Source organism: Colletotrichum godetiae (assembly GCF_030913485.1).
Source record: "Colletotrichum godetiae strain CBS 193.32 chromosome Unknown BDP55scaffold_44, whole genome shotgun sequence".
NCBI classification, from domain to species: Eukaryota; Fungi; Ascomycota; class Sordariomycetes; order Glomerellales; family Glomerellaceae; genus Colletotrichum; species Colletotrichum godetiae.
Window position 1 is genome coordinate 154,439 of NW_026851292.1, and position 26,349 is coordinate 180,787.

The 26,349-nt window shown below is 53.2% G+C and overlaps 10 protein-coding genes across 10 annotated transcripts; 6 read left to right on the forward strand and 4 right to left on the reverse strand.

Moving 5' to 3' along the window:
- Nucleotides 1–290: 290 nt before the first annotated feature.
- Nucleotides 291–1,260, forward strand: BDP55DRAFT_718683 (uncharacterized protein; the record flags this gene model as incomplete). Its single annotated transcript, XM_060578415.1, has 2 exons — nucleotides 291–1,033; nucleotides 1,193–1,260. Exons 1-2 carry the CDS (start codon nucleotides 517–519, stop codon nucleotides 1,258–1,260), a joined length of 585 nt encoding a protein of 194 aa, XP_060425712.1. The 5' UTR covers nucleotides 291–516.
- Nucleotides 1,261–1,719: 459 nt separating this feature from the next.
- On the reverse strand, nucleotides 1,720–4,974 carry BDP55DRAFT_635570 (kinase-like domain-containing protein; the record flags this gene model as incomplete). The annotated part of the gene is made up of 6 exons (XM_060572790.1): nucleotides 1,720–2,111; nucleotides 2,167–2,275; nucleotides 2,321–2,432; nucleotides 2,475–2,477; nucleotides 2,516–3,474; nucleotides 3,535–4,974. 6 exons carry the CDS (start codon nucleotides 4,972–4,974, stop codon nucleotides 1,720–1,722), a joined length of 3,015 nt encoding a protein of 1,004 aa, XP_060425713.1.
- Nucleotides 4,975–6,820: 1,846 nt separating this feature from the next.
- On the forward strand, nucleotides 6,821–7,843 carry BDP55DRAFT_559775 (uncharacterized protein; the record flags this gene model as incomplete). The annotated part of the gene is made up of 1 exon (XM_060569929.1): nucleotides 6,821–7,843. One exon carries the CDS (start codon nucleotides 6,821–6,823, stop codon nucleotides 7,841–7,843), a length of 1,023 nt encoding a protein of 340 aa, XP_060425714.1.
- Nucleotides 7,844–8,099: 256 nt separating this feature from the next.
- On the reverse strand, nucleotides 8,100–9,884 carry BDP55DRAFT_635572 (MFS monocarboxylic acid transporter; the record flags this gene model as incomplete). The annotated part of the gene is made up of 1 exon (XM_060572791.1): nucleotides 8,100–9,884. One exon carries the CDS (start codon nucleotides 9,882–9,884, stop codon nucleotides 8,100–8,102), a length of 1,785 nt encoding a protein of 594 aa, XP_060425715.1.
- Nucleotides 9,885–10,797: 913 nt separating this feature from the next.
- Nucleotides 10,798–12,636, forward strand: BDP55DRAFT_520948 (uncharacterized protein; the record flags this gene model as incomplete). Its single annotated transcript, XM_060567768.1, has 2 exons — nucleotides 10,798–11,528; nucleotides 11,607–12,636. Coding segments are annotated over 2 exons (1,761 nt in total), but the record flags the coding sequence as incomplete, so codon positions are not given.
- Nucleotides 12,637–13,520: 884 nt separating this feature from the next.
- Nucleotides 13,521–15,386, forward strand: BDP55DRAFT_559769 (heterokaryon incompatibility protein; the record flags this gene model as incomplete). The annotated part of the gene is made up of 1 exon (XM_060569928.1): nucleotides 13,521–15,386. One exon carries the CDS (start codon nucleotides 13,521–13,523, stop codon nucleotides 15,384–15,386), a length of 1,866 nt encoding a protein of 621 aa, XP_060425717.1.
- A 169-nt stretch (nucleotides 15,387–15,555) lies between these two features.
- On the reverse strand, nucleotides 15,556–18,401 carry BDP55DRAFT_286380 (calcineurin-like phosphoesterase). The gene is made up of 7 exons (XM_060566518.1): nucleotides 17,966–18,401; nucleotides 17,891–17,903; nucleotides 17,702–17,825; nucleotides 17,345–17,636; nucleotides 16,799–17,291; nucleotides 15,910–16,741; nucleotides 15,556–15,842 (listed from the first exon to the last, which is right to left on the reverse strand). Exons 1-7 carry the CDS (start codon nucleotides 18,168–18,170, stop codon nucleotides 15,726–15,728), a joined length of 2,076 nt encoding a protein of 691 aa, XP_060425718.1. The 5' UTR covers nucleotides 18,171–18,401; the 3' UTR covers nucleotides 15,556–15,725.
- Nucleotides 18,402–21,065: 2,664 nt separating this feature from the next.
- BDP55DRAFT_771511 (uncharacterized protein) lies at nucleotides 21,066–21,752 on the forward strand (the record flags this gene model as incomplete). Its single annotated transcript, XM_060581109.1, has 2 exons — nucleotides 21,066–21,124; nucleotides 21,199–21,752. 2 exons carry the CDS (start codon nucleotides 21,066–21,068, stop codon nucleotides 21,461–21,463), a joined length of 324 nt encoding a protein of 107 aa, XP_060425719.1. The 3' UTR covers nucleotides 21,464–21,752.
- A 550-nt stretch (nucleotides 21,753–22,302) lies between these two features.
- BDP55DRAFT_675237 (uncharacterized protein) lies at nucleotides 22,303–24,325 on the forward strand. The gene is made up of 8 exons (XM_060575726.1): nucleotides 22,303–22,657; nucleotides 22,713–22,848; nucleotides 22,910–23,094; nucleotides 23,154–23,190; nucleotides 23,252–23,319; nucleotides 23,384–23,766; nucleotides 23,848–23,918; nucleotides 23,988–24,325. The coding sequence occupies exons 1-8, from the start codon at nucleotides 22,565–22,567 to the stop codon at nucleotides 24,212–24,214; spliced, it is 1,200 nt and encodes a 399-aa protein (XP_060425720.1). The 5' UTR covers nucleotides 22,303–22,564; the 3' UTR covers nucleotides 24,215–24,325.
- Nucleotides 24,326–24,784: 459 nt separating this feature from the next.
- BDP55DRAFT_559803 (FAD dependent oxidoreductase) lies at nucleotides 24,785–26,339 on the reverse strand (the record flags this gene model as incomplete). Its single annotated transcript, XM_060569934.1, has 2 exons — nucleotides 24,785–26,106; nucleotides 26,162–26,339. The coding sequence occupies 2 exons, from the start codon at nucleotides 26,337–26,339 to the stop codon at nucleotides 24,785–24,787; spliced, it is 1,500 nt and encodes a 499-aa protein (XP_060425721.1).
- Nucleotides 26,340–26,349: the final 10 nt, after the last annotated feature.

Below are 26,349 nucleotides of genomic sequence, written 5' to 3' on the forward strand. Positions count from 1 at the left end.
CCCGGCCGTCCAGGTTCAAAGGGATCAATGGAAAACTGAGGTATCCCGGGGCGTGGTCACTCTACCGAGTCCGCCGTCTGTAGACTTCGTGTTCGCATGTTAAACTTCATGTTCCTATTCCGACGGAGGCGACGGAACCTTTCCAAGCTTGATCGAGATCAAAGATTAGGAGCGGGACGGTAATCAACGGATATGTTCAATGACGAGTTGGGAATTGGGTTGAGGAGGTCCAAGTATAAATTTTGGCAAACCCCCTTTGCCAACATCAGCTTTTGGGAACGCAGATTCATCACATTTCCACACATCTGAACATCCACTGACACCACACCCACTCTCTCATCATTATCGCCTGTCTATCAACTTGATTACTATCCATCGTCATAAACAAGCATTTGAAATTCCCGAGATTCCCGTCAATCCAAACTCTATCCACGTAGTTGGGACTCCCGCACCACTCCTCGTACCCGGATCCCCCGAAAACTCAATCCACAAAAACGCACTTACCACCTTCACATAATGAAGACTTCCCAACTCCTCCTCCTCGCCACCCCCATCCTCGCCGGCGTAGCCCCAGCTACAACCGCCGAACAGTGCGGATCCCTCGGCGTAATGGCCTACACCGCAGCATCTCTCGACACCGCCGTCGCCGGCGGCAGTGGCGTCGATGCCGCACACATCCGCATGTGTCAAGAACACCCCCTGGGCCCGGCCCCCCGACCCGAACACGCCGTCGGACCCCGTCCGCAAGCCTCTTCCTCGACTCTCTCTGCAGACGTCGACAGCAAGGAAGGAGTCAACTCCACCGCCGTGAGCCACTGGGGATGGGGCTGGGGGTGGCGGCACAGCGGCTGGGGAAATTGCTGGGACAGCGACCCGGGTGACTACGGGTGTTCGAGCGGCTACTGTTACAAGGCGTGTGACGGTGATGGCAGGTGGTGCTGGACTGCGCGGAATAGGGGGTACGGGGATTGGAAGACGTGCGATACGAATTCTGATTGTGCGAATTTGGATGATGGAGGGTGCGGGAGGGAGTGTAAGTCTTGTGGCTGCGGTTGTTAGGACAGATGGATCCAATGCCTGGTCGCTTTCTTTATTGTTCATTTCGGGACTTTATCGTGGTTGGTGGCGTATGAGATGGAAACAGGAATGCGTCTGAGCTTGGTGTTTAGCTTTGAACTTATGTGTATGCTAGCAGTCTTCAAGTTGAATCTCATCGAAGCGGCATTGATTATCAACTGTGGGTTTCCTCCCTGCTTGTGAGGGCTCTGGACCCTTCTTCGGCACCTCACTTTGCATGTGTCATTGTTGCTTGGATGCATGTGAACATTTCTTTTCCAGAGTTAACTAATAGGGACCGGCACCGAAGTTTGCTTGACGTGAATTAAAAATCTGTCACAACAATGAATCAGGGAGAGAACCCTTTCTTTAAAAAATAAGTAAATAAATAAATAAATACAACCGGACTTTTTCTCTGTCGCGACGCAGAGGCGGCACAAAGATAAGATATTTCCATGGCTTAATGGAGGACTATGTCATTATGCTCCCGGATTGATTCTAGGCGATGAAAGTCTGATTACGATGCCGACTTTCTTCAATGTAAGACGTAGCTTCACAGGCTAGGGGTATCTTGATACTCAGATCTAATAGCTCTAAATCAACAACACAGAAAGTAATTACACTCGCTATCCTATCGTCGGGCCGGGAACCCAAATATCTCCTTCAGATAACAGACCCGTTTTGATCTAAATCTGATAGATCGCGAAACTCCTCCAAGAAGAACTGACTGCCATCAGCCAGAGCATCTTGTGCTATCGTTACAGCTTGCTGTGATTGGTATTTGGCACCAGGCGTTCTGTCATACTCAAACTGAACCACCTCCGCTTCACCGCTCATCGCCATGGCACCAACAGATGAGGTCGAGTCATTGGACCAACCACCAGTCAACGAAGGTAGCTCAGAGGCGTCAGTCGACTGTGTGACAGACCCAAGAGATCCAGGATTCTGAAATTCGCGAACCAGCTTCAGACACATGTCGATCTGGAATTTGTCACAAGCTGACTGCTGTTTTTTCGATTCGAGAAACTTGCGAAACATCTCAAGATCATCGCGATCTGAAAGGTCAGTTGCATGACCGTACTAAGCCGGGGCGTTTTGAAAGACACATACAGGGAGAGGGCATGTTCTCGGGGGAGGTTGACCCAAAGATTATCTTGTAGAGCTCACACCACTTGTAGGCGCGCGTCTTACCGCGCCACTGGGCTTGACATAAACCCCACTACACATCATCCATCATGTCATCAACTTTGTCGTTTCGCTTTACACATCGTGCGTGAGCATTGTAGTGCTTCTTGAGATCGTCCGTCGATGGCAGTCGCTCAAGACATATACTGCATTTACGCCCGGATTTATGATGTTTACGGCTGAGGTGTTCTCTAGTATAAAATATCAGTCTCACTATGTCATCACGTACTCACTGACTGTAATGTTACTAAGCAAAGGGCGAAGCAAAACCTACTTGAGTCTGTGAATGTCGTCCCAGCCATCACTTCCACACAACTTCCAATTCTTCTTGCAGTACTTCTTCGGATCATGTTTGTAGTAAGGACATGCCAGAGGGCGCTCTTCATCTTGAGCACCTGTAGAGACCTTGGAAGACAGACCAATGGGTTCTTCAGGTCCCGAGAGGCTGGATGCAACCTTTGTTCTCTGCTTCTGCGACCTTCGTCGTTTGACCTCAGCCTTGTTATTATTGTTGTTATCTGGCTCACAGCGTCGCTTTTCTCCACTGGTGGACTCTGGAACAGCGAAATGGGGTATGGGGGGTTCTTCGAAAGAGGCTAGGTACTGCTCTGTGTCTAGACATGCCAGCCCACCAATGTCTGGTGCAGTATAGAAACCCATTTCTTCAAAGACAGGGTTTGACTGGTTCATGAAGCTGTCATGATGTGCCTGATTAGAAAAGAATTGCCCTGGGAGTGAGCTGGGTAAAGTCACACTAAGTCTTGCGTCAATTTCTGGGAAAAGTCCATGGGTTGAGTTGGTGTAGTTAGAACCAAACGGAGCCTGAGATGTGATTGTTGGCAGCATTCGACTCCGCCGCGGTGGACTTGGGACCTTGACCACGTTTATAGCGAGAGACCGAGCTCGAGGTGTGGTGGTTGACAGTCCTCCACCTTGTCGCATTGTACTCGGCACACTGGCCAACTTCGTAGTGAGAGAGCGAGCTTGGGGTGAAAGGGCTCCTGTCAAGAGCCGTTGTCGAACTGTCCAGCTTGGCGAATGCCTCCAAGGGGCTGCCTTCGTATAACCAGGATCACTAGAGCACATTTCGAACATCTTCTCGAGGCTGGATACAATATCACCGATCGACATCCGCTTAGAACCGTCGACTTCGAGCATCCCATCTTGAACGAGGTTCAGAAGATCGTGTGTGAATAAACTTGCTGTTGGAGCTCGGTGTAGTCGACTGATCAACTGGCCAAGTCTGCGTTAGCGTATGAATGTAGCACAGATCTATCCTTATCGGTTACTCACTTGAGATACAGCAGCCTTGAGTCTGACTCGGGTTCCCTTCTCTTGGTCTTTGAAAACCTCGAAAAAGGAGTTATCAAACCGTCCATCAGCCTTTGTCCGACGATCGGCGTCGAAAGTCTTGACACCCTTGCTCCCCAAAGTCATCCATGTAGCTGCTACACTCATGACGCAGCCGAGCGACCAAATGTCAGTCTTCTGACCATCGAAGATGCCAACGTCATGCTCTGGAGCACGGTACGTCGGTGAAAAGTCTGCGGGTCTGTCACCCGGCGGAGGGGTTGCCACATTTCCAATTCGGGAGGAGCCAAAGTCGCAAAGCTTCAACGTGTCACTGTCTCGGCTCTTGGAACAAAGGATATTCTGCGGTTTGATATCCCCATGCCGACTCCAACCAGCTGCGTATGAATTCTTCTCACTAGTTGGCTCAGAACGTTTGTTCTGTTGACAGTAATGGATTGCCTTCAGGGCCCCGGCAATGCCGAGCATCTGCTTCGCGGTCCAGGTGGTAGTAGGCACTACGGCGCCGTTCAATTTGCGAGGTGAAGACGGCGACTGGTTGGCGAAGAAGCTGTGGAGGTCGGATTCAGCCCAGGGGAAGAGGAAGTAAAACTTCTTTCCACACTTAAAGGTGGCAAGTAGCTTGGTGATGTGAGGTTGGCCTAGGCGGCCCAAGGTCTTAAGGGCTTCCAGCTCACGCTTGTAGTCATTTGATCTACCATGAAGCAGTTTCTTGACTGCAACCTCGGCAGTGGGGAAGTCGTGATGCCCGTCGTGAATCTGGACTTTGTAAATGCGAGAATTGTTGCTCATTTCGTTTCGAGGCATCCCAAGCCCCGGTGAAGATTCAGACATGATGAATGGCAGTACTGTGTCCTCCGAGAACTCGAGTGGCTCGTTATCAAGTTGTCGTCGTGCGAACACAGGCGCCAAGAGTTTCCATTGTGTATCCACGAACAACAGGGCTTCGTAGTGGCTGAACCCCATTAATGATAGATCGGAGCAAGACGGTGTTTCCAGGGACCGAACCAAGGTAGTCATTTCACCCGATGTCGAGGTAAACGTCAACGGCAAGTGCTTGTCGCCGAGAGAATTCTGCATAAAGGCTGGGAGGGCATCGATACGGTCGATCAAGACTAGAATGGCAAAAGTCTTGATGTATGGCTTCTGCTTGTTGAAGATTGTAGGAGCATAGATGCGACACACCAAATCGGCGATGCCAGGGTTCGAAATCAAGGCCTCTAGTGCCGAGTCCGGGGTAAGGATTCGGTAGAGATCAGGCTCGGGGATAAATTCCTTGGGGTCATTCCCATCGAGATTCAAGGAGCGACACATGGCAGCCTCTAGTAGCTGTCTCAGGGGGGGAGCAAACTCCGTGGTATCAGGCTGGGACGACATTGGCGTGAGATAGAGGATGTCATCTTCGGGGATAGTCTCGACCATGATCAAGTTGCTTTAGGCTCGCAGATCACTGACAGGGCGTTATCCGAATAAGTGGAGGAGTCTTATGGTGGTTTGAGACTTTACTGGCGTGCAGGCTAACCGCGTTCACGACTTCGTTTTTCGGTGACGGGGAGGATGAAAGTGAGCGGAAGGAGGGAAATGCCGTCAGAGGGGGGGGGGGGGGGGGGGGGGCAGCATTTAATAACATAAAAAGGCGAGTAATTGCACATTTCACGAAAAGCGAGGCGATCACATCTTACTTGGGTAACGCAGATGCGATTTTCGGTAACGTATGCCGCATCACTCTTTCCTTGCGTATCTGCGCATCTGCGAAGATTCGACGCGTGAAAAGGACCTCTTGAGCCAACTGGATTGGTCAGGTTCAAGTAGCGCGACCAGGCGTCGAGCACAATCTAGCACAGCCCCGATGCCTCAATGTGACGGCGGGTGTATCTCGCTCAGGTCATGAATAAGGCCAATGCCATTAGGGAAAACCAGCAGGTGTAATTGTTGAGCGAAGGAAGAGAGAACAGTTTGCGTTAGCCGCCCTAATCAGAATCTGAAGGCAAGGAATTTTGGATGATGTGAGTGGTGTGAAGTGACAGAGTGAGTGAGGCGTTGGGTGAGGTGAGCAACAAAGTCCGAAGTTTAAGCTTACCCGGGAATTAAAGTTGGACGGAAAGCTTGGTTAGTCATCCCTACTCCAGCCAACTTCACGTCCGTTCCCCTCTCACACTCTCTTCATCTCACAACTCAATGACCATTTCTCACCTCTCACTCGTCCCTCAAGGTGAGAAGAAATTAGAACTGCCATCTCATCTTATCGCAACTCAATTGAGCATCACAGACACTCAATCTCATCATGGCAACGCAGTGTCAAAAACAACACACCCAGTCGACGACGGAGAGTCGAGCGTTGAGAGACTTACCTTAGATAAGCCAGCATCAAGGACAATCGGTGAGGACGCCAAGACCTGCCAAGGAAAAAATCACCTTCTGGGCGCCTATCACCTCGCACCACGCGACCCTCTCGCCCGCTGCTGCTCTCTTTTTTCGCTCATTGATGTAATCTGTGACCACCGACCAGTGTGTCTGTACGTCCTGCCGTGGTGTCTGGTGCCTTTTTCCACCCCCGCTCCTCTCTTCACCTTCTCTCTTTTTCTCGGCGCTCTGCCCAGGAAAATCCTCGACTCTCCAAACCCCCAAAGGAAGAAATCAAGCAACGCTCGAGGTCGAACGATGAAGCCAGCGATAAAACTGTTGGCGATACCTTCTACTACCCACCGGCCCTAGCATTCAATCCATCTGCTTTCTCCATCGCCTCGCCCCCCCTTGACAAACCAGAACCGCTATTTGGGTCTCTCCACGGTCCGCATAGGTCGGCAAGCCAACAACACACCACGCACGCACGCACAAACGTACCGCAACCGCAACCACGCACCCCACACCCCGCCCGCGAACAACCACGGCGCCGAGACCAAAGACCTCGCCCGTCGTTGCCGTACTTCCGTGCCAGACGAACCACCTCCCATCATCCTGCGGACCTGCCGCAGCATCGATCAGGCAGCGCAAACCCGGCGCGCCGCGTTGCTCTCCCTCTCTCTCGCTCTCTCTCTGTCGCGTCCCGGGACCCAGGTCTTTATACCTATTCGGCCAGGCCCATTGTCATCGCTGTCTTGGCCCTGCGTGGCCTCTTGCCGGTTTCCCGTCCCCGGTCTCCCCTCAACACGTTTGCCTTGACGTAAACCGACTCAACCGAGGACGAAAAGGACGAATCCGTTCCAGTCCATCCCGCCGGTTCGGTGTCCCTCCCTACGGATACACCCCCACCCCTCCCCCCCCTAGAATGAGGCTCTCGTCCCCGAGCCTCATGGGGACCTCCCTCCTCACGGTCCTCGCGGGGTCCGGGCCCGCCCTCGCAACGGTCCCCATCCTAACAGAGGTCTCCCTAAAAGGCTGCGCCGACGTCGCCTGCCCGCCCGGCGCCGTCGACGACCTCGTCGGCGAGTCAAACTGCACCCTTGCCGGCTCCGTCCTCCGCCGCGTCGGCATCGCCCCGGAAGTCCTCGACATACCCATAGACGACAACAACACCACCGACATCCGCAAGCTCTCCCTCACCGTCGCCACCCTCGCAAGCTCCCCCGCGCCGCCAAACTCCCCCAATTGGATGAAGAAGCAGCTCTACACGCAGTCCTACTACCTCGGCGCCCCCGCCGGACTGAATCTCTCCTCGGAGAGCTATCCAAAGGGATGTGCCCTCATCTTTCAGCACATGTTCCAGACCCTACCCACGCCGCACGAGGTGCCCGACCTCGATACCACAGATTGCAGTTCCTGGCTGCAGCAGTCCTGCATGGACGAGATCACGGGCTACGTAGACGACTTCCGCGCCGCGCACTCCAAAGACGAGACGCTGCCCCGGTGCCAGGAAATCGCAATGTACCTCGAGGAGCGGACGCGCACAGATAAAGACTTCCACTGCAACCTCGTCGCCGGCGCCGTCAACATCACCGGCGTGGACGTCATCGGGCCCGACGCCCCCACCGTGCTGGCGCAGGACGCGGGCGACGCGGATGATAACAATGATTGTCACCCTACGCTGCCGCAGGCGTACGACATGTTCAAGCTCACCGACGTTGAGTTGATTCTCGACGGGGACGGGAGCACGACGAAGCCTACGGGCGGGTTGAACGGGTATACGCCCGTCATGAGCGTCTTGTTTGATAAACTCTTGTATTCGCAGTGGATCTGCATGAAGACGATGAGTGAGTATGACCAGGAGAACGCGAGCGCGAGGACGAGTACGCCTGCGATGGCGGGGCTTGTTGTGGTGTTTGCAACCCTGTTGGCAATCATGATGCTATGAACAAAACAACACAAGAACATGGCGAAGTGAGAGAGACAGAGAGTGTGTGGAGAGCGACTTTTAGATTACGAGGGAAAACAGGACTGGACCGGATATTTTATGACTTTACGCAATATATACCCCCAATGAAACCACGGCGGAATAGATATGACACGCCTTATTCAACCCAAATGCTCTTGCCCAAACGCCACTACACATGCCTAGAGTAACAATATTTGATGTGGTGATGATGCAAACCGTGTGTAATGTGTATAACTTATATGATAATGCCGCGCTGCGCCCATCCACCCTTGCCCTTCCAGGCAAAGAGGATCATGCCACACGCCACCCAGACAGTAACGGCCATGGCCCAAAACGTCGGCGCATAACACTGCTGGCCGTAGCAAAAGACGTCTCCGCCGCCGCCACCGCCGCGCTGAGGAGAGTTCTCGGCGCCAGATTGGTATACGGCCGAGTACACCAGTCCCCAGAAAGTCGATCCAAGGGCAGGGAACATGGCTACGATGCCCCAGTTTGTCGCAAAGTTTTCGACGCCCCAGATGACGGTGATGATAATGGGCGTCAGACTGAAGACGGCACCGTACCCGGAGCCAATCAAGCCCGACACGATCCAGAATCGCTCGCCGTGTTCTTGGATGAATCCGGACGCCAAGGCAACCAGGCCCAGGGACAGGACGATGGCGAAGAAGAGCAGGAACGCAACGCGGGAAATGGTTGGTCTGCCTCGAAGGAATGGCGGCGTGGACGAGGCCTGCAGGTGCTGCGTCTGCGGCGACGGCGCCAGGAGATCGGTCAAGGTGCCTGTTGCGAGACGAGCAATGGTACTGGTGATGCCGACAATAGAGACGTGCGTCGCGGCCGACGTCGGAGGTCCGACGTAGTGCATGGTGGGAGGGTACAGAGTGCCGATGACGGTGCCGAGGTTGTTGATGAAGGCCTCGCCGGTTCCAATCATCAACAGGAACCCCAGAGCGAAACACCACATCGTCTTGTCGGTAAGGAAGCTCCTTGTCTCAGCGTTGAGGACCATCTTCTTCCTGAGCTTGGCATCATCTTCCGCGGGACCCAGGACGCCGCCGTCTTCCTCATCGTCGATTTGCCCAATTGCGCCGTAGCCTCTGCTGCGCTCAAGACTGCGGGCGCTGAGGAACGAAGTGCTACGCTCCAGGAGGCCGCTTCGCTCGAGCTCTTCGACGGCTTCCTCAAAGATTTCTTCTTCGTCGACAACCTTGAGTGTGAAGGTGCCAGTTACTCCCACCACTAAGAGCAGGATGGCGAGGAAGACGAAGAAGTGGAAGACATCCAAGTCTCCGGCCGAGCCGTCCGGTAGGCGCTCGTAGAAGACGTGAGTGCCCAATTGACTGAGCCACATGCCGCTCAACCCAAAGGCGGCAATGGGCACGGCCAGGGCCAGTCCGCGATGCTTCCCCTTGCCAAAGTTCTTGGCGCACGTCGCGACAGCGGCGAGGTACATGGAGCAGGTACCGACACCTACGCAGACGAAGGCGAAGATCATGAGCGGGTACGTCCAGTCGGCACCGCCGCCGATGCGCCTTCCGGCGTAATCGCGCATCCCGCCCAGGTTCTCCGCCTCGAGCTTCCGGTATGTGCCCGCGGCAATGGCATAGCCGCCGCTGAAGAGTATAGCCGCCAGGAGCGAGAGGGGCGGGGTACCGACGCGGTCGCAGATGTAGCCTAGGAACGAAACGGGAAGGTAGAGAGCAATGGAGCTGCTGATGGCGAGGCCGTTGACCTGGAACTGGGTGTAGTGCAGGCGTTCCTGGAAGATGTGTCCGTACATGGAGAAGACGGTGATGGAGCCCGCGCAGAGGGCCGAGACCAATGCTGCGACGAAGGAGATGGCTCGAAGAGTGGTGGCCGCACGGCGGCTTGGACGTTTCCGCCTCGGTGGCGTCTGGGAGTCGAAGGAGGATCTCGAGCTGAAGCGGCTGATTGTAGAGGAAGCATCGTCGTCGTCGTGAGCTCCCGCAACGAGGGTCCGATCATCGGACGGGGTTGGGGTGTCTGCGGCTCGCGCCATCTTGACTGGATGGGTGCGTGGGAGGTTCAGTCGAGTTCGTAGATATGTGGGAGAGGGTACGGATTGGCGATTTGGAGATTACGCCTCGTTCGGCGGTGAGTAGGTAAGGGAACAACAGACAATTAGACAGAAAAAGAAAGGCAGCCGCTGTTCATTATGGCGCAGATGAAGAAGTGAGGTGGCCGGATCCGCGAGACTCGAGTCACAAGCAACCAAGATCAAACATGACGTGCTCAAGATGGAGGGCGAGGAGAGGAGAGGAGAAGTCTCGGGTTTGCGGATGGCGGATGGATGGTGGACGGGATGGAACTGACTGGGGGGGGAGGAGGGCGAGAAGATGGTGGGAGGAGACGGACGGCCCGCGTCGGAGTCAGGAGTTGTAGTCACGATTTCGCACGTCAGCAGGCCGCCTCTGTCACTGCAATGATGTCGTGCTCGCCGGCCTGGTGGACTTTGGAGCGCCTCTTAGGCCGTTTGAACGCTGCTGGACTGTTTGTCCGGCGGGCCCGTTTGTAACTGACACAGCGCTGGGGCACAGAGCTTAGGCTGCACCATGTCACTGGCCGGGTGGCTGGTGGAGGGCAGACAGCGAGCTAAAAGCTGGGGTGGGCCAGGCACCTCTCGCTTACCTAACCTTGCTTTAGCGAGATCGGAGTCCGGTGGATTCGGTAGCCGCCGCCAAGGATTAGATAAGATAAGACACCAATACCAAGGTAGGTATCGATAGAAAACCGTCTTCCGGGTCACGTGCATCCCTCCTCCACCTTTGCATTCTCATGATGACTCTCCATTTCTCAGGGGGTCTTTTCTGCCTTCTTCTCAGAATTAAAATTTCCTGAACATTGATTCTGATGCTTCAGGAGCTTTTACAAGCCGCATGGTCAATATGGAACACGCTGGGGACCAGCGCGGTATTGTTGCTGAGCAGTTTACCAAGCTCACCAACGACGATGGATCCCCCAATACGGCACTCCGGCACGCCAACTTGGACAATCTCGTCTCGAGGCTCACGCCGTGGGAACTTCTTCATCTTAGGCAACTGACAAGGAGAATCTCAGTCAAACTTGCAGAAATGCAAGATCTTCCAGAAGAATTAGTCGCTATGATATCGCGGCATCTGCGCCTTGGAGATGCAGTGAAGTGCACCCAGGTTTCCAAAGCATGGCGCCAAATATGGACATCTCACACGGTCATCAAGGATATTGCCCACATTTCCTTCCCCGGCTTGACGGCGACGTTCCCAGATACGCCAGCTTGGGATCTTCTGCGCCCTATCGCTCAAAAAACCACAGCCCGTAACGAAGGCAGACTCACTTCCTGGCTCTCTATGAGGACAGCCGACGTGCCTCTGCTGAAATGCACCGCCCTCAAATACGATGATCGCAGCCTTGAATTTGCAAAGTCCAACCCCATAACCACGCCCTACAATTGGGAATCGAAGTCCTGGCACGGCTTCGCTTATTATAACGGAAAAGTCGCCTGGCAGTGGGATTCCTACCGTTTCTTCGTTGACGACATTCGAGCTATGACAAGGAAGCTCGTTTCCCCGCCCGATCTCGTGGTAAAGGGAGACAAGGACTTCATCGTATATGCTATGACGGAGAATCTCTTGATCCTAGCAAATCAAAATACCAAGAGGGCTCTGTAAGTTGTTCCGCGACCATTCGCCACTACATCCGAAAAAATATCTCCAGCTATTGAGAGCCCAGCTGATCGGCTCAGTATCGTATGTGACCTTGATAAGGGTCAACACCGTCGTGTCACCCTCCCTAACCGCATGGTGGACCTACAAGCCCACAAAAAAACATTCGCCGTTAATTTCTCTCTTGACTACTATGGCTATCGCGGGTTTGAACCCGCAACCCCCCCGCCCCATATCTGGAACTGGTCTACTGGTCTTATCAAGCTTGACGTTCCTGACTCTCCGTTGACCGAGGAACCCCGCGGTGGTAGCTACGCATGGGACGAGAACAGAGACGACGGCTCGGACTGCAACAACGGTGTCATCTTCCACCCAACGAAACCTCACATTCTCTACTTCGTCAGTGTCTTACTTAATAGTCCCAGGCCGAGTGATGAAGGGAATGAGACTGACACTGCGGATGAAAATGAACTCAAGGAACGTTCATCTCGAGATCTCCTCCTTGTCGAGGCTCACAAATTTGATAACATGAAGTTTGTCGAAACTTTCACATATAAATCAATCAGGAGATGGAGAACTGCCCCGCGCTTTGCACTGCACTGCCAGCGCATGAATTCCTATGGACTCTTCAACATTGGCAAAATGTACAGGCCGCTTTCGAAGGATGTCGCCATTCTCAACAGCGAACTGCACGGTGGAAAGAGTAAGATCGTCAAGTCGCCCAGTTTTCTCCTAAGAATTATCAATTTCAATACGATGACGGAGTCATTCGTGGTCGAAAAGAGGGTCCTCAACGGCATGCGGAGGCCAATATGGGAACATGCTGCTCTCAGACCAGAACAAGCCGGTGGCATCTCGTGGAACGACTCTGTATATTATATCCAAAACAAAGATTCCCACCTCCCTGCCGAAGCGACACCACGATGGAGGCACCGATTCGAAGGCAAGAACCAACGAGCAATTTGCATCGCCAACAAGACATCAACATTTGTCCTCGAAACCAAAAGCCTCTGGTTCGAAGAGTCCGCCCGCATGGTTCGCGGCGACGGGGAAAGATTCCGTAGTATCGCGGTCGACGATGACTTCGTAGTCGGTCTTTGCAGACGAGGCTACGTCGTGTACAACTTTGGCAACCCGAGCCTGAAAGGAGGGTCCTGGTCCGAACCCCATCAGGTGCAGCACTACACGGAAAAGGACATTGATTGTCCGAAGCGGGGGTGCCCGGGGCCGGAGGAGTCCCGTTCCCGGTGGTGCCCGATTTGCGGCGATGGCACTCTCAACAACTTCCTATGGGACCGTCATTCTGCAGAAAGCTTGGCTGTCTCGTCGGACGAAGACGATGAGAGCTCCGAAGGCATGCCTTCGTCAGGATAGTCCGACGAGGCGGACTAGTATGAAACCTCGGATTACGACGACCGCTATGAGTACTAGTTGCAGTGTGTATGCTTCAGGTATACACTGGGGTTGATCTTGAACAGATCGTTATTCTTTTGTTATCCGCCGATGCCATTATTGAACTGGAGAACCTAGATAGAGGGATCGATCTCCTGAGTCACCGCCGACAGTGACGACGAAACTTGAAGACGCATAAGCGGTAATTGTTAGCCATGCGACGCAGCCAACTTCTACCATGCTGAAAGCCAAACCTAAGCAGTTCATGACACAAACATTCTCCCCAGAGCCATGCCTATTCCGTCATAACGCCAACATCGTTGTCATCGCCTACCCATACAGGAAGCATTGTGATGCTCGTCGTTTTCGACTGACTGTGACCGGCTGGCACCATCTGGCAATTCCGGGTGATAATCGCCGCTGGTAGCTGGGAGAGTGGGAGGTTACATCTAACAAATGTCTGGCAGTCTTGCAACGGTCAGCCAGTGTCCCCGCTTCTCAGCTTCGGACAAAGCTTGAGCAGCACGACATGCCATGCGAAACCCAGCTTACCCATGTCTCCATCGCGGCCTCTTTCGACTCTGTCGCGCTAGTCACATGCGATGCGCCTCATCAACACGCGCACCTTGGCCCTGGCCGAGTTCTTTGGCGACGAGATCCCGCGGTACGCTATCGTCTCCCACACGTGGGGCCATGATGAAGTGACTTTCCAACACTGGACGGTGGATCTCTGCGTGGCGAGGGAGAGACAGGGCTTTCGCAAGATTGATCTGGCCAGGATCCAGGCGATTGATGATGGACTCGATTACCTCTGGATCGACACCTGTTGCATCAACAAGGAGAGTTCCGCTGAGCTGTCCGAGGCCATCAACTCCATGTTTACGTGGTACGAGTGCGCCGTGCGATGCTACGCCTATCTCTCGGATATAGAACACTGGGTTATAGACCAACCAGGACGCCTTGACGGGCCCACCGGCGACGCAGAGCATAGCTTCAACGTCCTTTCGCGGAGTCTCTGGTTCACACGCGGCTGGACGCTCCAAGAACTCCTGGCCCCCAAGGAAGTTCTCTTCTTCGCCCGTGGCTGGAGACTCCTGGGCACCCGCAAGCTCCTCGCAGGTGTCATCCAAAGAATCACAAACATTGACTGGAAATACCTCCAGCCACGAAGTAGGCAACGCCTGTCTGACGCCAGCGTCGCCGAGCGCATGTCATGGTTATCGTGCCGCAAGACGACTCGCAAGGAGGACATGGCGTATTGCATGCTCGGTATCTTTGACATCAACATGCCTCTCCTCTACGGCGAGGGCGCGAAAGCTTTCGCGCGACTGCAGGAGGAGATACTAAAGACATCGACGGACCAGTCACTCTTTTGCTGGTCCTGGACCGAGAGCGACCCGGGTTCGTGGGTAAGCATGCTGGCGCCGTCGCCGCGCAACTTTAGAAACGGGCAGGATTATCACCCGGCGTACGACGCCTCGAGCAGGCCGGTGCCGTACTCCATGACCAACTTTGGCTTATCGATACAGCTGACGGTGATACGCCCTGCCGATATCCGTATTTCCAACTTCGGCTTCCGGCCGCCGGAGTGTATCGGTATCCTGTCAGCCAGCACAAAGGACGGCCACCTCATCGGGGTTCCCCTGGAGAGTACCGGCCTGGTTGATACATACAGAGTCATTCGGGATTTCCCCCGACTTATCTCACTGCGATGGACCACTCACGACCTCGGGCTCCTAAAGTCCGGCAGCCTCAAGGTCGAAGTCCACGACATATTCGTCCCCTCAAAGGCACCGGGAAGTGACCTCGGCATCGTCCAGCTGAAGCCGCATGACTCGAACTTTCACCTAGGCGAGTACGCCATCATGCTCCTCGTCATGCACAACCGGGGCTCAGGCGTTGACATCTTCACGCGCATCGAGGCCATACCGCGGTACACGGATTCCATGGCGGGATTTATCACCATGAAGAAGTTCAAACTTCCCCAATCACTAACGACAACGACAACCACAGCGACGAACTCGGCCGTCTTCAACGCAATAGAAGCCCACGGCGCGCTCGTCCGACTCCACGCAAACTCCCTCAGCCAAAAGGACGGCGCCCTCTGGATGCTCTTCGGGGTGCTCGTCAACAAGGCAGGGCAGTCGTGGTGGATCTTCCGGTACCTGGACGGGCTCGCCTCCACCTCTGGCTCTTCTGCCTCCTCATCGGCCTTCTCGATGACCGAGGCGAATCTAGAGAGGCTGCTGCGGGACGCCGCGACGAATTGGCAGCCTTCGTACCGGGCCAAGACGCATGCCTCCCCGCAGGCGGTGGAGAGCAGGCGGGTGACGAAGCGGGATGCGATTACGATTACGTTTGGGCCCGAGTTTCGCGCCGAGGTGAATGATCGAAAGACGATTGCCAAGGCTGCGCATCTTATTGTTTCAGGAGTTGCTGCTGGGTTGAAGGCGGCGGATACGATCTAAGACCTTTCGGCGATGAAGGATGAAATCACAAGATGAAAGAATTGCTTTTGGTTGAGGTCATCAACCTCGGAAGCCGGGCGTGATACTCTCGAGTGGGTACTTGACTGAGCAGTCTCGGCAACGAGACATTAAAGGTCATGGATAAGAGATCGCGATTGGTGTTCAAAATATTTATAATTGAAGAGTAAGGATATGTACCGGTGGTAGGTGAGAAATACTACGAGGAGCAATCTCATGCGCCAAACACCTTATGGGCCTAGACATACCTAGGTTAACAACACGATCCCCATGACCCCTGAATGCCGCTTTTGTACTCAGAATCCTAGCTCAATCTCATGTTCAAGCAGTGGTGGCGTTGTAGCCAATGCCTAGTCCGACGGGGCAATTCGGCACATCCGCCTGCCACGCTGCGTTGTTCTTTGCGAACGCGGGCAGATACGAGTTTGTCGTGAAAGTCTATGAGAAAGGTCAGCTCATCACATCCAGGTAAATGATAGTCTCCCATCCTGAGATTTAGACTTACGCTAGGCAGGTAGTAAGAAACATCAGCAGACGTGTAATTTCCACCCAGCGACTTCAGCACCGAGACAACGGAACCGGCAACGTAGTCCAGGAAGATGAGATCTATCTTGTCATCATCCGCTAGCTCACCGCTGGTGGGGAAGCTGCCGTTGGCCTGGAAGAAGTCGGGGTAATCGTACGTTGGGATCTCGCTGTGCACAGTATCGTCTCCGTCGGTGCCAAAGTCGTCGGTGGTAGTGTACCCCGGCGTAACAGCCTGACGCCTGACGATGCGCCCGCCAGCGTAGGACCGCTTTGAGAAGTGGTCGTTCGTCACATGCGGGTCGATGCAGCTGTCCACAGCGGAGAGAGCCGGGTTGACCTGGCTGAAGCCAAAGGAGTCCGACGCAAGGGAACGTCTGCGCTTGGAAGGAAACCCGCCGGATTCGAGACCGGCGAGGACCTGGCGCGCGAGAGACCAGTCGACGTCGGGGATGTACTGGAACCCGTCGGTGAAGGGGGACACGATGAAGGAGGAGTCGTAGTCAAAGGGGCCCTGGGCGAGGTCGAAGCGGATATGGCCCGTGTTGGCGAGGATGATGCGCGGCGTGGCCTTTCTGGCTTCGGTGACGATTGTGGCGGAGAGGGCGGTCGACAGCAGGGAGTAGATGGAGCCGGCGGACATGTAGGGCGCGCAGGCGATGCACCACGTCTGGGGCGCGCAGCCGTAGAGGGAGGTGAGCTTGAGCTTTTTGCGGGTTGCTGTGATGTTTGCTGAGACGGCGAGGCCCTTTGTGGTGTTGAAGGCTTTGAGCTGGCTGCCGACTGCGTGGTACTCGAATGTGAGGGTGTTCCTGAGGAGTGTGGTCAGTATGGCGGTTACTCTGATGGTTAGTGTGTGTATATCTTACCAGTCCAGGTAGCGGCGAGAGTACGTGATGCTAGAGTTCCCGGTAGCAGCCGTCGCTCCGGCAGTCACGTTGACAGCCTTTTGAGACGGGTGCGGCACGCCCTTGGGATACACGGCGCCCTTGTAGCTATCCGACTTGACGCCGCTCAGCGACAGCCAGCCTACGGTTTCGCAGTAGCGGCCGGACTCGAGGGCGGTTGACTTGTCGTCGTAGACGGCAAAGTCGCGGATGTGGGTGTGGCCGCCAAAGAACTGGACGGGGGTGTCGGGCTTAACGGCGCGGATGGCGTCGAAGACGGTCTTAAGGGTGCTGCTGCTCTGCGTCGGGCGGACGGGGTTGTGGCCGATGACGAGGAAGAGGTCGATGGGCTCGGCGTAGTCGACGGCGTCGAGGAACCATTGCTGCTTGACCATTGTGGCGGCTTTTGTGACGACGGAGGCGTTGGAGTTGCCTGTGAAGTCGAAGAGGACGCCAAAGGCCATGATTCTTAGGCCTGTGGATGGATTGGTCAGGCATTGGAAAGACAATGGCAGAGAAGCTACATACCCTTGGGGGTGGTGAAGTATCTGTACTGCTTGCCAATGGTCTCGAGCGCTCCCGTGCTGGGATTGCGGATCTGGACGTTGCTCGTCAAGTATCTGTCACCATAGACCTTGGCAAACTGGCTGAAAGTCTCATACGCGATGGCGGAAACGTAGAGCTCGTGGTTGCCAATGGCCAAGACATCGTAGTCAATGTTCTCGAAGATTGGGTTCGACAATTGGCCGTTGACGCCGGTATCGTTGGCGTAAGTCGAGACGCCGGTGGCATCGCTGATTCCTGCACCATCGTGCAAGTCCTGAATGTGCGTCAGTTGAGCTGTAGCGGACCGGTTTTGAGGATGGCTGGTGGGCGGAAACATACTCCCGTGTCGACCACCAGCAAGTCAACATCCAAATCCTTTGCCTTCTGGCGCATGTGCTTGACGAAGCTCACAAAGTCACCCCAGTCAGCGCCGTAATTTTGCTCACGGATGTGTCCCTCGAGCCTGTCACTTTTTGTCAGCATCCGAGTCGTGCGAGGGGACTCTTCAGAGAGATGTAGAGATCGTACCATCCGTGAGTGTCTGTGTCGAGGTTGTTAGTATCCCCGACGTTGCAACTCGTTCAAAGACCAAGTCTGGCTTACCGGTGGTGTGAAGGAAGTTCAATTGACCCCACGAGAGCGGACCACGAGGCGCAACGGTCGCCGCCTGCGCATCGGGCTGAGCGCGACGCACATTTCTGGTCAGTACGACGTCTCTCTCAGGATGCTCGCAGCTCTCGCAGGCGAGGGCCGGAGCGGCGCCGAATGCAAGGGCGAGGGAGGCCCAGATGCTATTTCCGAGACGCATTGCGACGTGAACAGGCTCTCAAATGAATAAAGAACGAATGGTCCAACGTCTGGAAAACCTTGTTTGCGAGCTCAAGCAAAGACTGGCGAGAACCTCTGAGCAGCAGGTCGGCAAGGCCCAGGATACCAGGCGTGGGATGGCATGCAGCCAAGCTTTTAAAAGATGCGCTTCCCGCTCGAACAAGCTTTTCCTCTACATGAGCCGAGAGCAGCAGCTGGAGACGGCGTGGTATTCCGGGCAGCTGCAGCTTTGCCGCGCTGACGCGGCAAATGATAACCCATCGCTCTCCCCCCTCAATCAATATATCTCCATCGGGGGCGACCGAAATCGCAACTCGCAAAGCTGCTATCTCGCTATCATCCAAAGCAACAAGACAACCCAGACACGTGGGATAAACTTGATAAAGCAGCTTTGCCAGGGATCGCTAGGGACCGAGCTTCCTCTTGTTATCTAGCGTGGCCGATGTCCGCGCCCCATTTGACATGGCGGGCCCGCAAGAGATCTCGTTTAATGTGCCGTCCTTGCCGGGTTACCCAAATGGCGATCGCTGGTGATCCACGGGGTGCTTTGATTGGTTTATATATTGGCTGGGTGTTTACTAGTCATGTCAGTGGACTCTGGAGATTAGTTGCAGCAAACGTCACTCGCAAGTTGAATTGTAGGTTGAGTCGTTGACTAATCCTCAAATGATCGAGTTAAATTGAGAAAAAAAAAATGATGTTCACCTTCGCTCTAAGCCCTATTCCATTACTACACCACAAGCACAATTCGCGAGAATAACGCAACTCTTATAGGTCAATCTTTGACAACTAGATTCGGCTGCTATCGACTCGAAAAAACATGGTAACATGCATCCTTCATATGCTGTTTGAAGGCTCTTGGCTCATAGGTCAGCCAACGATGAGCGCGTAACAAGCTAGTGCCACCGTCAGCTCTCCAAACAGGTCTCCGAACATCTCGAATGTGGATGTCCACCACTAAGCGGGCTTAGTATCGAGACACTCGATGTTTCCTCTACATGGTGTTGACTATACCACTGCAGACTGGCGAAAGTGACGAAGAGCGATGCATTCAGTGACTACTAGGTAAGTAAAGACATAGATGCTGACTGACTAGTTGAAGACGGAGACCGCTCCCATCTTGAGTCGTAGTCAACTGGCCCACCAAAATGGCTCTTGTACTGTGACTGATGGAGCTCGACTCTCAACGAGGGTGCATGAGCCACGAGTGCTCCCATCCCACCGGTGCTCTGTTTCATCATGGAACTCCGGTATCCCAAACAAGGGGAAAGGCTATCCACAACAAGCTATAAGATGTGGTATTGCTAGTCTCAATGCCCCGAAGCATCCATACTCAGTGAACAACCCGGATTGTCTCATCACAATTTAGGTAGTTTAGCTAATTAAAATAGTAGCAGTGTCTGGATTCTGCTCACATGCCTGAGGTCGCCTGATGCGCTCCGGCATCGCGGAGTAATCGCGCATGCTTTCCTTGCCTAAGTAGACAAGGTGTCCATGCTCGAATTAAGCTTGTCAATAAGGAGTAGGCTTGGATATCGGCCGGCTGGGAATGCCCGACATACTCGCGATCCTCGGTAGGCTCAGCACCCCTGAGTTGATGCGGTAGATCCACTCAGATAGTGAACGAGTTTCGAAAGCTTCCACCCCGCACTCGCCTCACATCAGCCCTCCCGTCCAGGGGCCTGGAACTGAATTAGGGCTTAGGTTACTTTGAATGAGAGATCCACTGCCTGCTTGTTACATCCCTAGACCGTCATTCGTTTGCCTGGCTCCAGAAAAGACAAGCTGAATAGATCCAAACACAGGAGCTGGGCTACATTGTCACGCTACCTTCGGCGGTACCTTTGTGCTTCACTGAGCGAGGATGTCGAGAGTGAGAAACAATGCATGTCCCGCGTTGTATCTTGATGTAGTCAAGTTTTGGCCTGTCAAAGATCGATGAATTTCGAAGAGTGATGTACACCAGCGAGTTTGTCTTAGACCTCGGGTCGACTGCTAAAGGCATATTCCCAGTTCACATTACCATCAGTTGAGACAGAGTCTACGCACTGACGAAAGCACGCGCGAGGTTCATCGGTCATCTTCAGACGGCAGCCCACGTCAGAATGCATGACAGGAGGAGATTCAAGGAAATCGGATGACACCGAAGTTGGGCTAGCCCTCGTCTCAGCATCTTTCTCGTCAAAGATGATAACTATCAACACTGCGCTACATGATGACTTCGTTGGCCAATGGATAGAACCTACCAAGAACACTATCACAAGTCAAATGCGTGGTCCAAGGTTGCTTCATGTACTAATAATGGCACTCTGCATCCTAAAGACTCATCTCAGCCTCCTGTCAAGATCATCCTGCATGAAAATACATGCGATCTCCAAGCTTTTCGCAGTCTTGTCCTTCCGCGACGAACCGAATTTTGAAGCTTGAACCATGCACCTGGCTTGGCTCTATCCAAGCCTGACACATCCCATGAATCAAAACCCGAGGCTCATTAAGCTCGCTTTTAGAGCCGAGTTTCGCAGGGACTCCGCGGGTGGGTCTGCCCTGTGGGTTCACTTACTACCCCGTATTATCCAGCTCTCCTTTCGGAGTAAGCGATACTACCTGGCAAAACAGCTGAGGACTTCAGCCAAGATGTTTAGGAGCTGAGACCTTGTAGATCATAGCTGAGCTGATGGTTAATAGGATCAACTCAATTCCTATAAATCTAGATGGAAGTTACTTGCTTTATGGTTCTTGTCTCAATTCAAACCACCTCAATTGACCGCATTCGCCTTATCCTTTCTAAGTACTTATTTACATCTTGTAATCACAATCCCCAGTCTGCTGTGCAGAAGTCTTCCATTTCACAATCATCAGTCAAACCACCACACCAATGCACTTCTCAACCATTATCATCACTCTCTTTTCCGCCGGCGTCCTCGCCCAGAACGGGTAAGTTTACTAAACTCAGATCAAACTAGCCCCATGTCGATGAGCAACCTTTCTAACGATGACTGCGAATTCAGATGCGGCTTCCCGGATGGACCTGACTGCCAGTCCCTCGGCAAGGGCGCGAACGGTCTGGAACAGTTCGCAGACCCTGATGGCTGTTGTTTGCTGCCCCTCCGCTGCGGCAACGGCGATGGTGGCGAGAGATGCGAGCGTGTGAGCGGGGCCGGTGCAGGCGGCGCGACCAACAACAACAATGCCAACACTGGTAATACTGGTAACACTGGCAATGCGAGGAACGGAAGGAACAGAAATAACGCGAACAAGAAGAGACGTATCTAGTTCTCATTATGTTACAATGAATAATTTACTGTTGTTATATGCAATGATTCTTGAGAGTTGATCGCTGATACTTGATGATAGACATTTTTCTGAAATACTGAGATCAACTTCCCTGATAATAAGGAAAAGAATGTTACAAGCCATAGCTAAAGTAGGCCGTCTTAGTCAGTCTCGTCAATCACGCTTCCTTGGCACACTGCTTATATGATATATGTCTTGCGCGGGGCTATGCACGCCGACCTTTAAGTGAAAAAGTTGGAAGCAGGTGCCAGGGACAGGAATAAAATGGACAACGAGACAAATATACGAGTCGAGTGCCTCACGAGTGGTCATTTATATGTACTCAATGGTACAGTGCTTCATAATCTTAGAGGGCCCTATGAGATTATTTCGGCCCGCGTGATGGTGCCAGAGTCACCTTCTCGGAACCGACCTCGGGCCGATGTTAGGAGGAAGCGCCAAATAAGCATGTAGGGTTTCAACCAGCTTGCATGATTCCACAGCATTAAGTGCCATGGCACCATGGTAATCCAGATAAGCTCAAATTCCAGCCATCTAGCAGATCGAGAAGTGATCTGGCGAGGGCGCCGAGGCCTTACGCTGGACGGTCTATGCCAAAACCGGCTTCAACCTGTAGTCGCGGCAAGCTTTCTTTCAGCAATTGGAGGACAATGAATAGAAAGCATTCTTTGTTTCCATTCAGCGCCACTGAAATGTAGATTGACGCAAATGGCTTTGAAATGTTAGCGGCGCGGAGTCAAGCCACCTCAAATCAATGAGAGCTCTGCCGCAGTGCAGCCACGGCCCCGAGGCCAACTTCGCCGCTCATCTAAGCGGGCTGGAGGATTTGTACTTGTGAATCGTCCCTATCACTTACCTATCCTTTCCATTCAGCTTATTCTGTGTTTCGTGCAAAACCGAAACCATCCAAATCGCCGACAATAGAAATTGATCGCGAGACTGTTGCCAGTCGGGTGATCTCCTGAAAGTTGAAACTGAAGCCTGCGCTGAGAGGGCAAAAGACGCTGAGAAGAGCGCCGCACTGAAAGACGAAGATATTACTCCTCGTTTCTGCAACTATTCATTATCACTTTCGCAGTCATGCTTTGGGCACGGCTCGCGCCGCCCCTGCTTCTGCTCTGCCTCGGCCAACTCACAACAGCATCCGATCTGGGCGATATCCCACCATGCGCTGTGAGTACATTGGCCCCATGTGCTCTTTGAGACATTTTTCGTTAACATCCTACAGGTACCCTGCCTACTGGACGCGATTCCCAAGTCAGCATGCGCTTCGGGCGATCAGACATGCCTCTGCGAGGACACTTCATACATCAATCTCGTAGAGACATGCATTAGAGCAAATTGTTCGGTCAAAAATGCCCTGAGTTAGTACATCAAACCACGTATCGAGTGTACTAAAAGGCTGATTGCTGATCTTACGTCTAGTCACGAAGAATATCACGCAAACGGAATGCGGATTCCCGGTAGAAGACGACTTCGCCGCGGTCAAGATCGTTCGCCTAGTTCTATTCTTCACACTTGCCACTATCGCCATTATCCTACGCTTGGTAGTGAAGATAGCTCGGATATCATCATGGGGACTTGATGATAGTACTATCGTACTAGCATATGTGAGTTATGCCGCTGAAGTGGACGAGTAGATGGAGAAAATTCTAACTCGTGAACCAAGGTCTTGATGATAGGTTTCATACCTGTCAATCATATTGGTGTGAACATTCCTTTCCATATATACATGTAGTCTTTGACAGCTAATGCCTAACCTTACAGCTGAACTGAACGGCGCTGGGCGAGATATCTGGAGTCTCACCTTTGACCAAATTGATCTCTACTTCTTGGTAATGACGTTACTTCCGAGGACAGGGAATTCTGAGGCGATACCTTGATGCTAACTAGCTCCAGACTTTTTACATTGGGCAGTTGATATACACATTCACACTGACGTTGATCAAATGCTCTATACTGTTCATGTTTCTCCGAGTCTTCCCTGGCAAGAACTTCCGCCGGGTCTTGTGGGCAACGCAAGCCGTCACCGTGGGTCTCGGGATGGGTTCCGTGTTACTAGTGGCCTTCCAGTGCCAACCTGTTGGCATAGTATGGAAATACTGGACCGGGGAAGAGAAAGGTCACTGCGTACCAGTGCTACCACTTGGAGTGGTCCATGGAGCGGTCAACATCGTACTAGACGCCTGGATGCTCATGTTGCCGGCATCGCAGGTGCTCGCTTTGAACATGAAACGCCGGAAGAAATGGACGGTGATGTCCATGTTCAGTCTCGGTTTATTGTGAGTACTGTCTCGGAACCCTTTCATCGCACTTCACACACTGTAGTTCCCTGACCTACGACTGAACCTTTTTACTATCAGCCTCACAATAGCCAGCGGCATACGGCTGAAGGCGATTTTGAAGTACACTTCCGCATCGACCAATCCAACTGGTAAGTGAAACCAGCCACAAGTGCTGCTGCCGCGGCGCTCGAGAATACTGACGGACTGACCGTTTCTAGTTGATACAATGCCCGTCGCCGTTTGGTCCGACGTGGAGCTCGACGTAGGCATTTTTACGACTTGCATCCCGAATATCTGGCAATTCGTCTGCCGCTTTATTCTCAAAGACCCCGAGCGAGTGGAGAAGCTGAGCTCGCAACATGCGCATAACCAGAGTTTGGAGGAATATCAACGGAAGTCACCAGCACCGGCGTCGATGGAGGTCGATGAAGAGGAGCTAAGATGATGCTAGGTCACAACTGTTGAGGCTACATTTCATCCTTTGATAAATCCTTACGCGAACATGGGTTATTTTTGATTATTTCCGAGACATTTGCCAATTTGCAGAAAATGGAAGATAAGAACCTTGAGTGAAGTTCATACCAAGGCAACGTGTCCCTTGCGACGTCTAGATGCAGCCATTTTGAAGTAACGTTTGACGAATTCTAAATCAGGCATGATCGAAGTTGTTTAGGATAGCTGATGCACGGCAGACAGCCCGAAGGGGCCCGATCCAAACTTTCTTTCAGCAGACCATGGCATGTGGTAAGTGAACTAGGACGATAGTGTGTTCTTGGCAACTAGTCGGCGAGCAACCCCGACGCTACGGTCATGTTATCCGAACTTCGGCTGAGAGTCGCACGAACCTGAACAACTACCGTTCTACAGCCAACTGACCATCTACCTAAGTATGTCAGGACTGAATCGAAGTCGAAATCATTGAGAGAATCCCGTGGAATTGGTACTGGTACATTTGTATCATACAAAGGTCGATGCCCCTTGCAACTGTAGCTCAGATATGTTGAGATCTAGCCTCTCACAATCTAGGTTTTACATCACCAGCTATCTCAATCTGGGCCGCCAAAGGCACATTGCCGAGAGCTGTCGGGCCACTGCTTCCCTCCATTAAGACATTATACGGGTTTTCTTGCTTCCCAATCTGTCTCCACTTCCAAAGCTTCGGCGGGATCTGGTCTTGCCCCTTCTTTTCCAATGCATCTACAACCCAATTGCCGATGTTCGGAAGATATTTGAACGCGTGTCCGCTACCACCAGTCGCAACCATAAGTGACTCCTCGGTCTCGGGAACGTGGTCAATGACAAAGTGATTATCATAGCTGTCCGTATACCAACACACTCTGGTAAGAGAAATATCGATGCCCTCGGCGCCTAGCTCCGGGAGATTCTCTGCCAAGAAGGAGCGCAAGACTTTCAAAGCTTGCTGGGGAATCGTCGTTAGGCGCTCATTAGTGGCTTCGTTAGGATCGCCAGGCGCCGACGCAGTCGACCACCGCGTTACGGGTACGCTGCGTTCCTTGCCATCAGCTTGCGTGACGGGGTTTGTGTACTTTGTACCGCGATAGCCGATCTTCAACCAGCCATTCTCATCCCTCGGGAATCCGTATAGACCACCCTCAGCGCCGTCCCTCACCTTGTATGTGAATGTTGGGAAGTTCTCAGGTGCGAAACGAGTAAATAACGGCGATTCGCGCGGGATCTTGAGTAACACGACCGAGCCCGCGGTCGTCTCACATAGGCCATCCAGGGCTGGGAGCAAAGATGGTGTCCAGCCACCACACGCCAGTATAGTCAGCTTGGCGTGGTGTGCCCTGCCGTCGCGGGTCTTGATCCCGATAACCTTCTTACCCTCGTAGATCAGCGAGACAAGAGCACCAGCTTGCGGGTCTAATACAAACTTGACGCCTTGGCTTGCCGCCTTATGCAACGCAAACCGGCAGGCCTTGTCAGCCACGGCCATACCTCCCGTCGTGTCAAGGACACCGGCCGCGTTGAGACCTCTTTGCAAACGGCGGAACGGGTCCATCCCAAAAGACCATCCTTTTTCAGCAGCAATTTTCTGATGTTGCTCGTCAATGGTGATTAGCTGAGTGTTCCGATGCCCTGCTGCTTCCATGTTGTCCACGGTGTCCTGCTCGAATTGGGGTAGAGATGCCGAGTCTGAAAGTGACAGGTTGCCGTTATTGACAAATACGCGATCGTCGGTGGTTAGGCCCGGTGGGACTGTCTTCCCACTTGCCAGCTCCTTGTTCCAAGCGGTCCAGCCCTCTAGCGCCTCAATGGTCAAGCCCTGGTACTCTGTTTGTGCGCCATAAGCAGATCTGATGATTTTGTTCATGTCTGGAACGTACGTTAGCATTGTGCCAACTACACTAACAATGATAAGGTTTGTTACCTGCAGGTGCTCCATCGGCGCCTTTAAAATACGAATACAGACTTTCGTGGTAAGGCTGTTTGTCATAAACGGTGACGTTCTTGTATCCCCGGCGAGACAAGTGCACTGCGGTGCTAAGGCCAAAGATGCCGGCCCCGACGATGATGACCGCATCTTCCTTGCTAGGTGAGCGTGCCATGGTTTCGGGC

Bases quoted from the DNA above. Each gene is read 5' to 3' on its own strand.
- BDP55DRAFT_286380 (XM_060566518.1), bottom strand. From the start codon at position 18,170: ATGCGTCTCGGAAATAGCATCTGGGCCTCCCTCGCCCTTGCATTCGGC. The intron at 16,742-16,798 runs GTAAGATATACA...CACACTCCTCAG, and splicing joins TCTCGCCGCTACCTGGACTG to GAACACCCTCACATTCGAGT. The intron at 15,843-15,909 runs GTAAGTCTAAAT...CCTTTCTCATAG, and splicing joins TTTCTTACTACCTGCCTAGC to ACTTTCACGACAAACTCGTA.
- BDP55DRAFT_675237 (XM_060575726.1), top strand. From the start codon at position 22,565: ATGCTTTGGGCACGGCTCGCGCCGCCCCTGCTTCTGCTCTGCCTCGGC. The intron at 22,658-22,712 runs GTGAGTACATTG...AACATCCTACAG, and splicing joins GCGATATCCCACCATGCGCT to GTACCCTGCCTACTGGACGC. The intron at 23,320-23,383 runs GTAATGACGTTA...AACTAGCTCCAG, and splicing joins AAATTGATCTCTACTTCTTG to ACTTTTTACATTGGGCAGTT.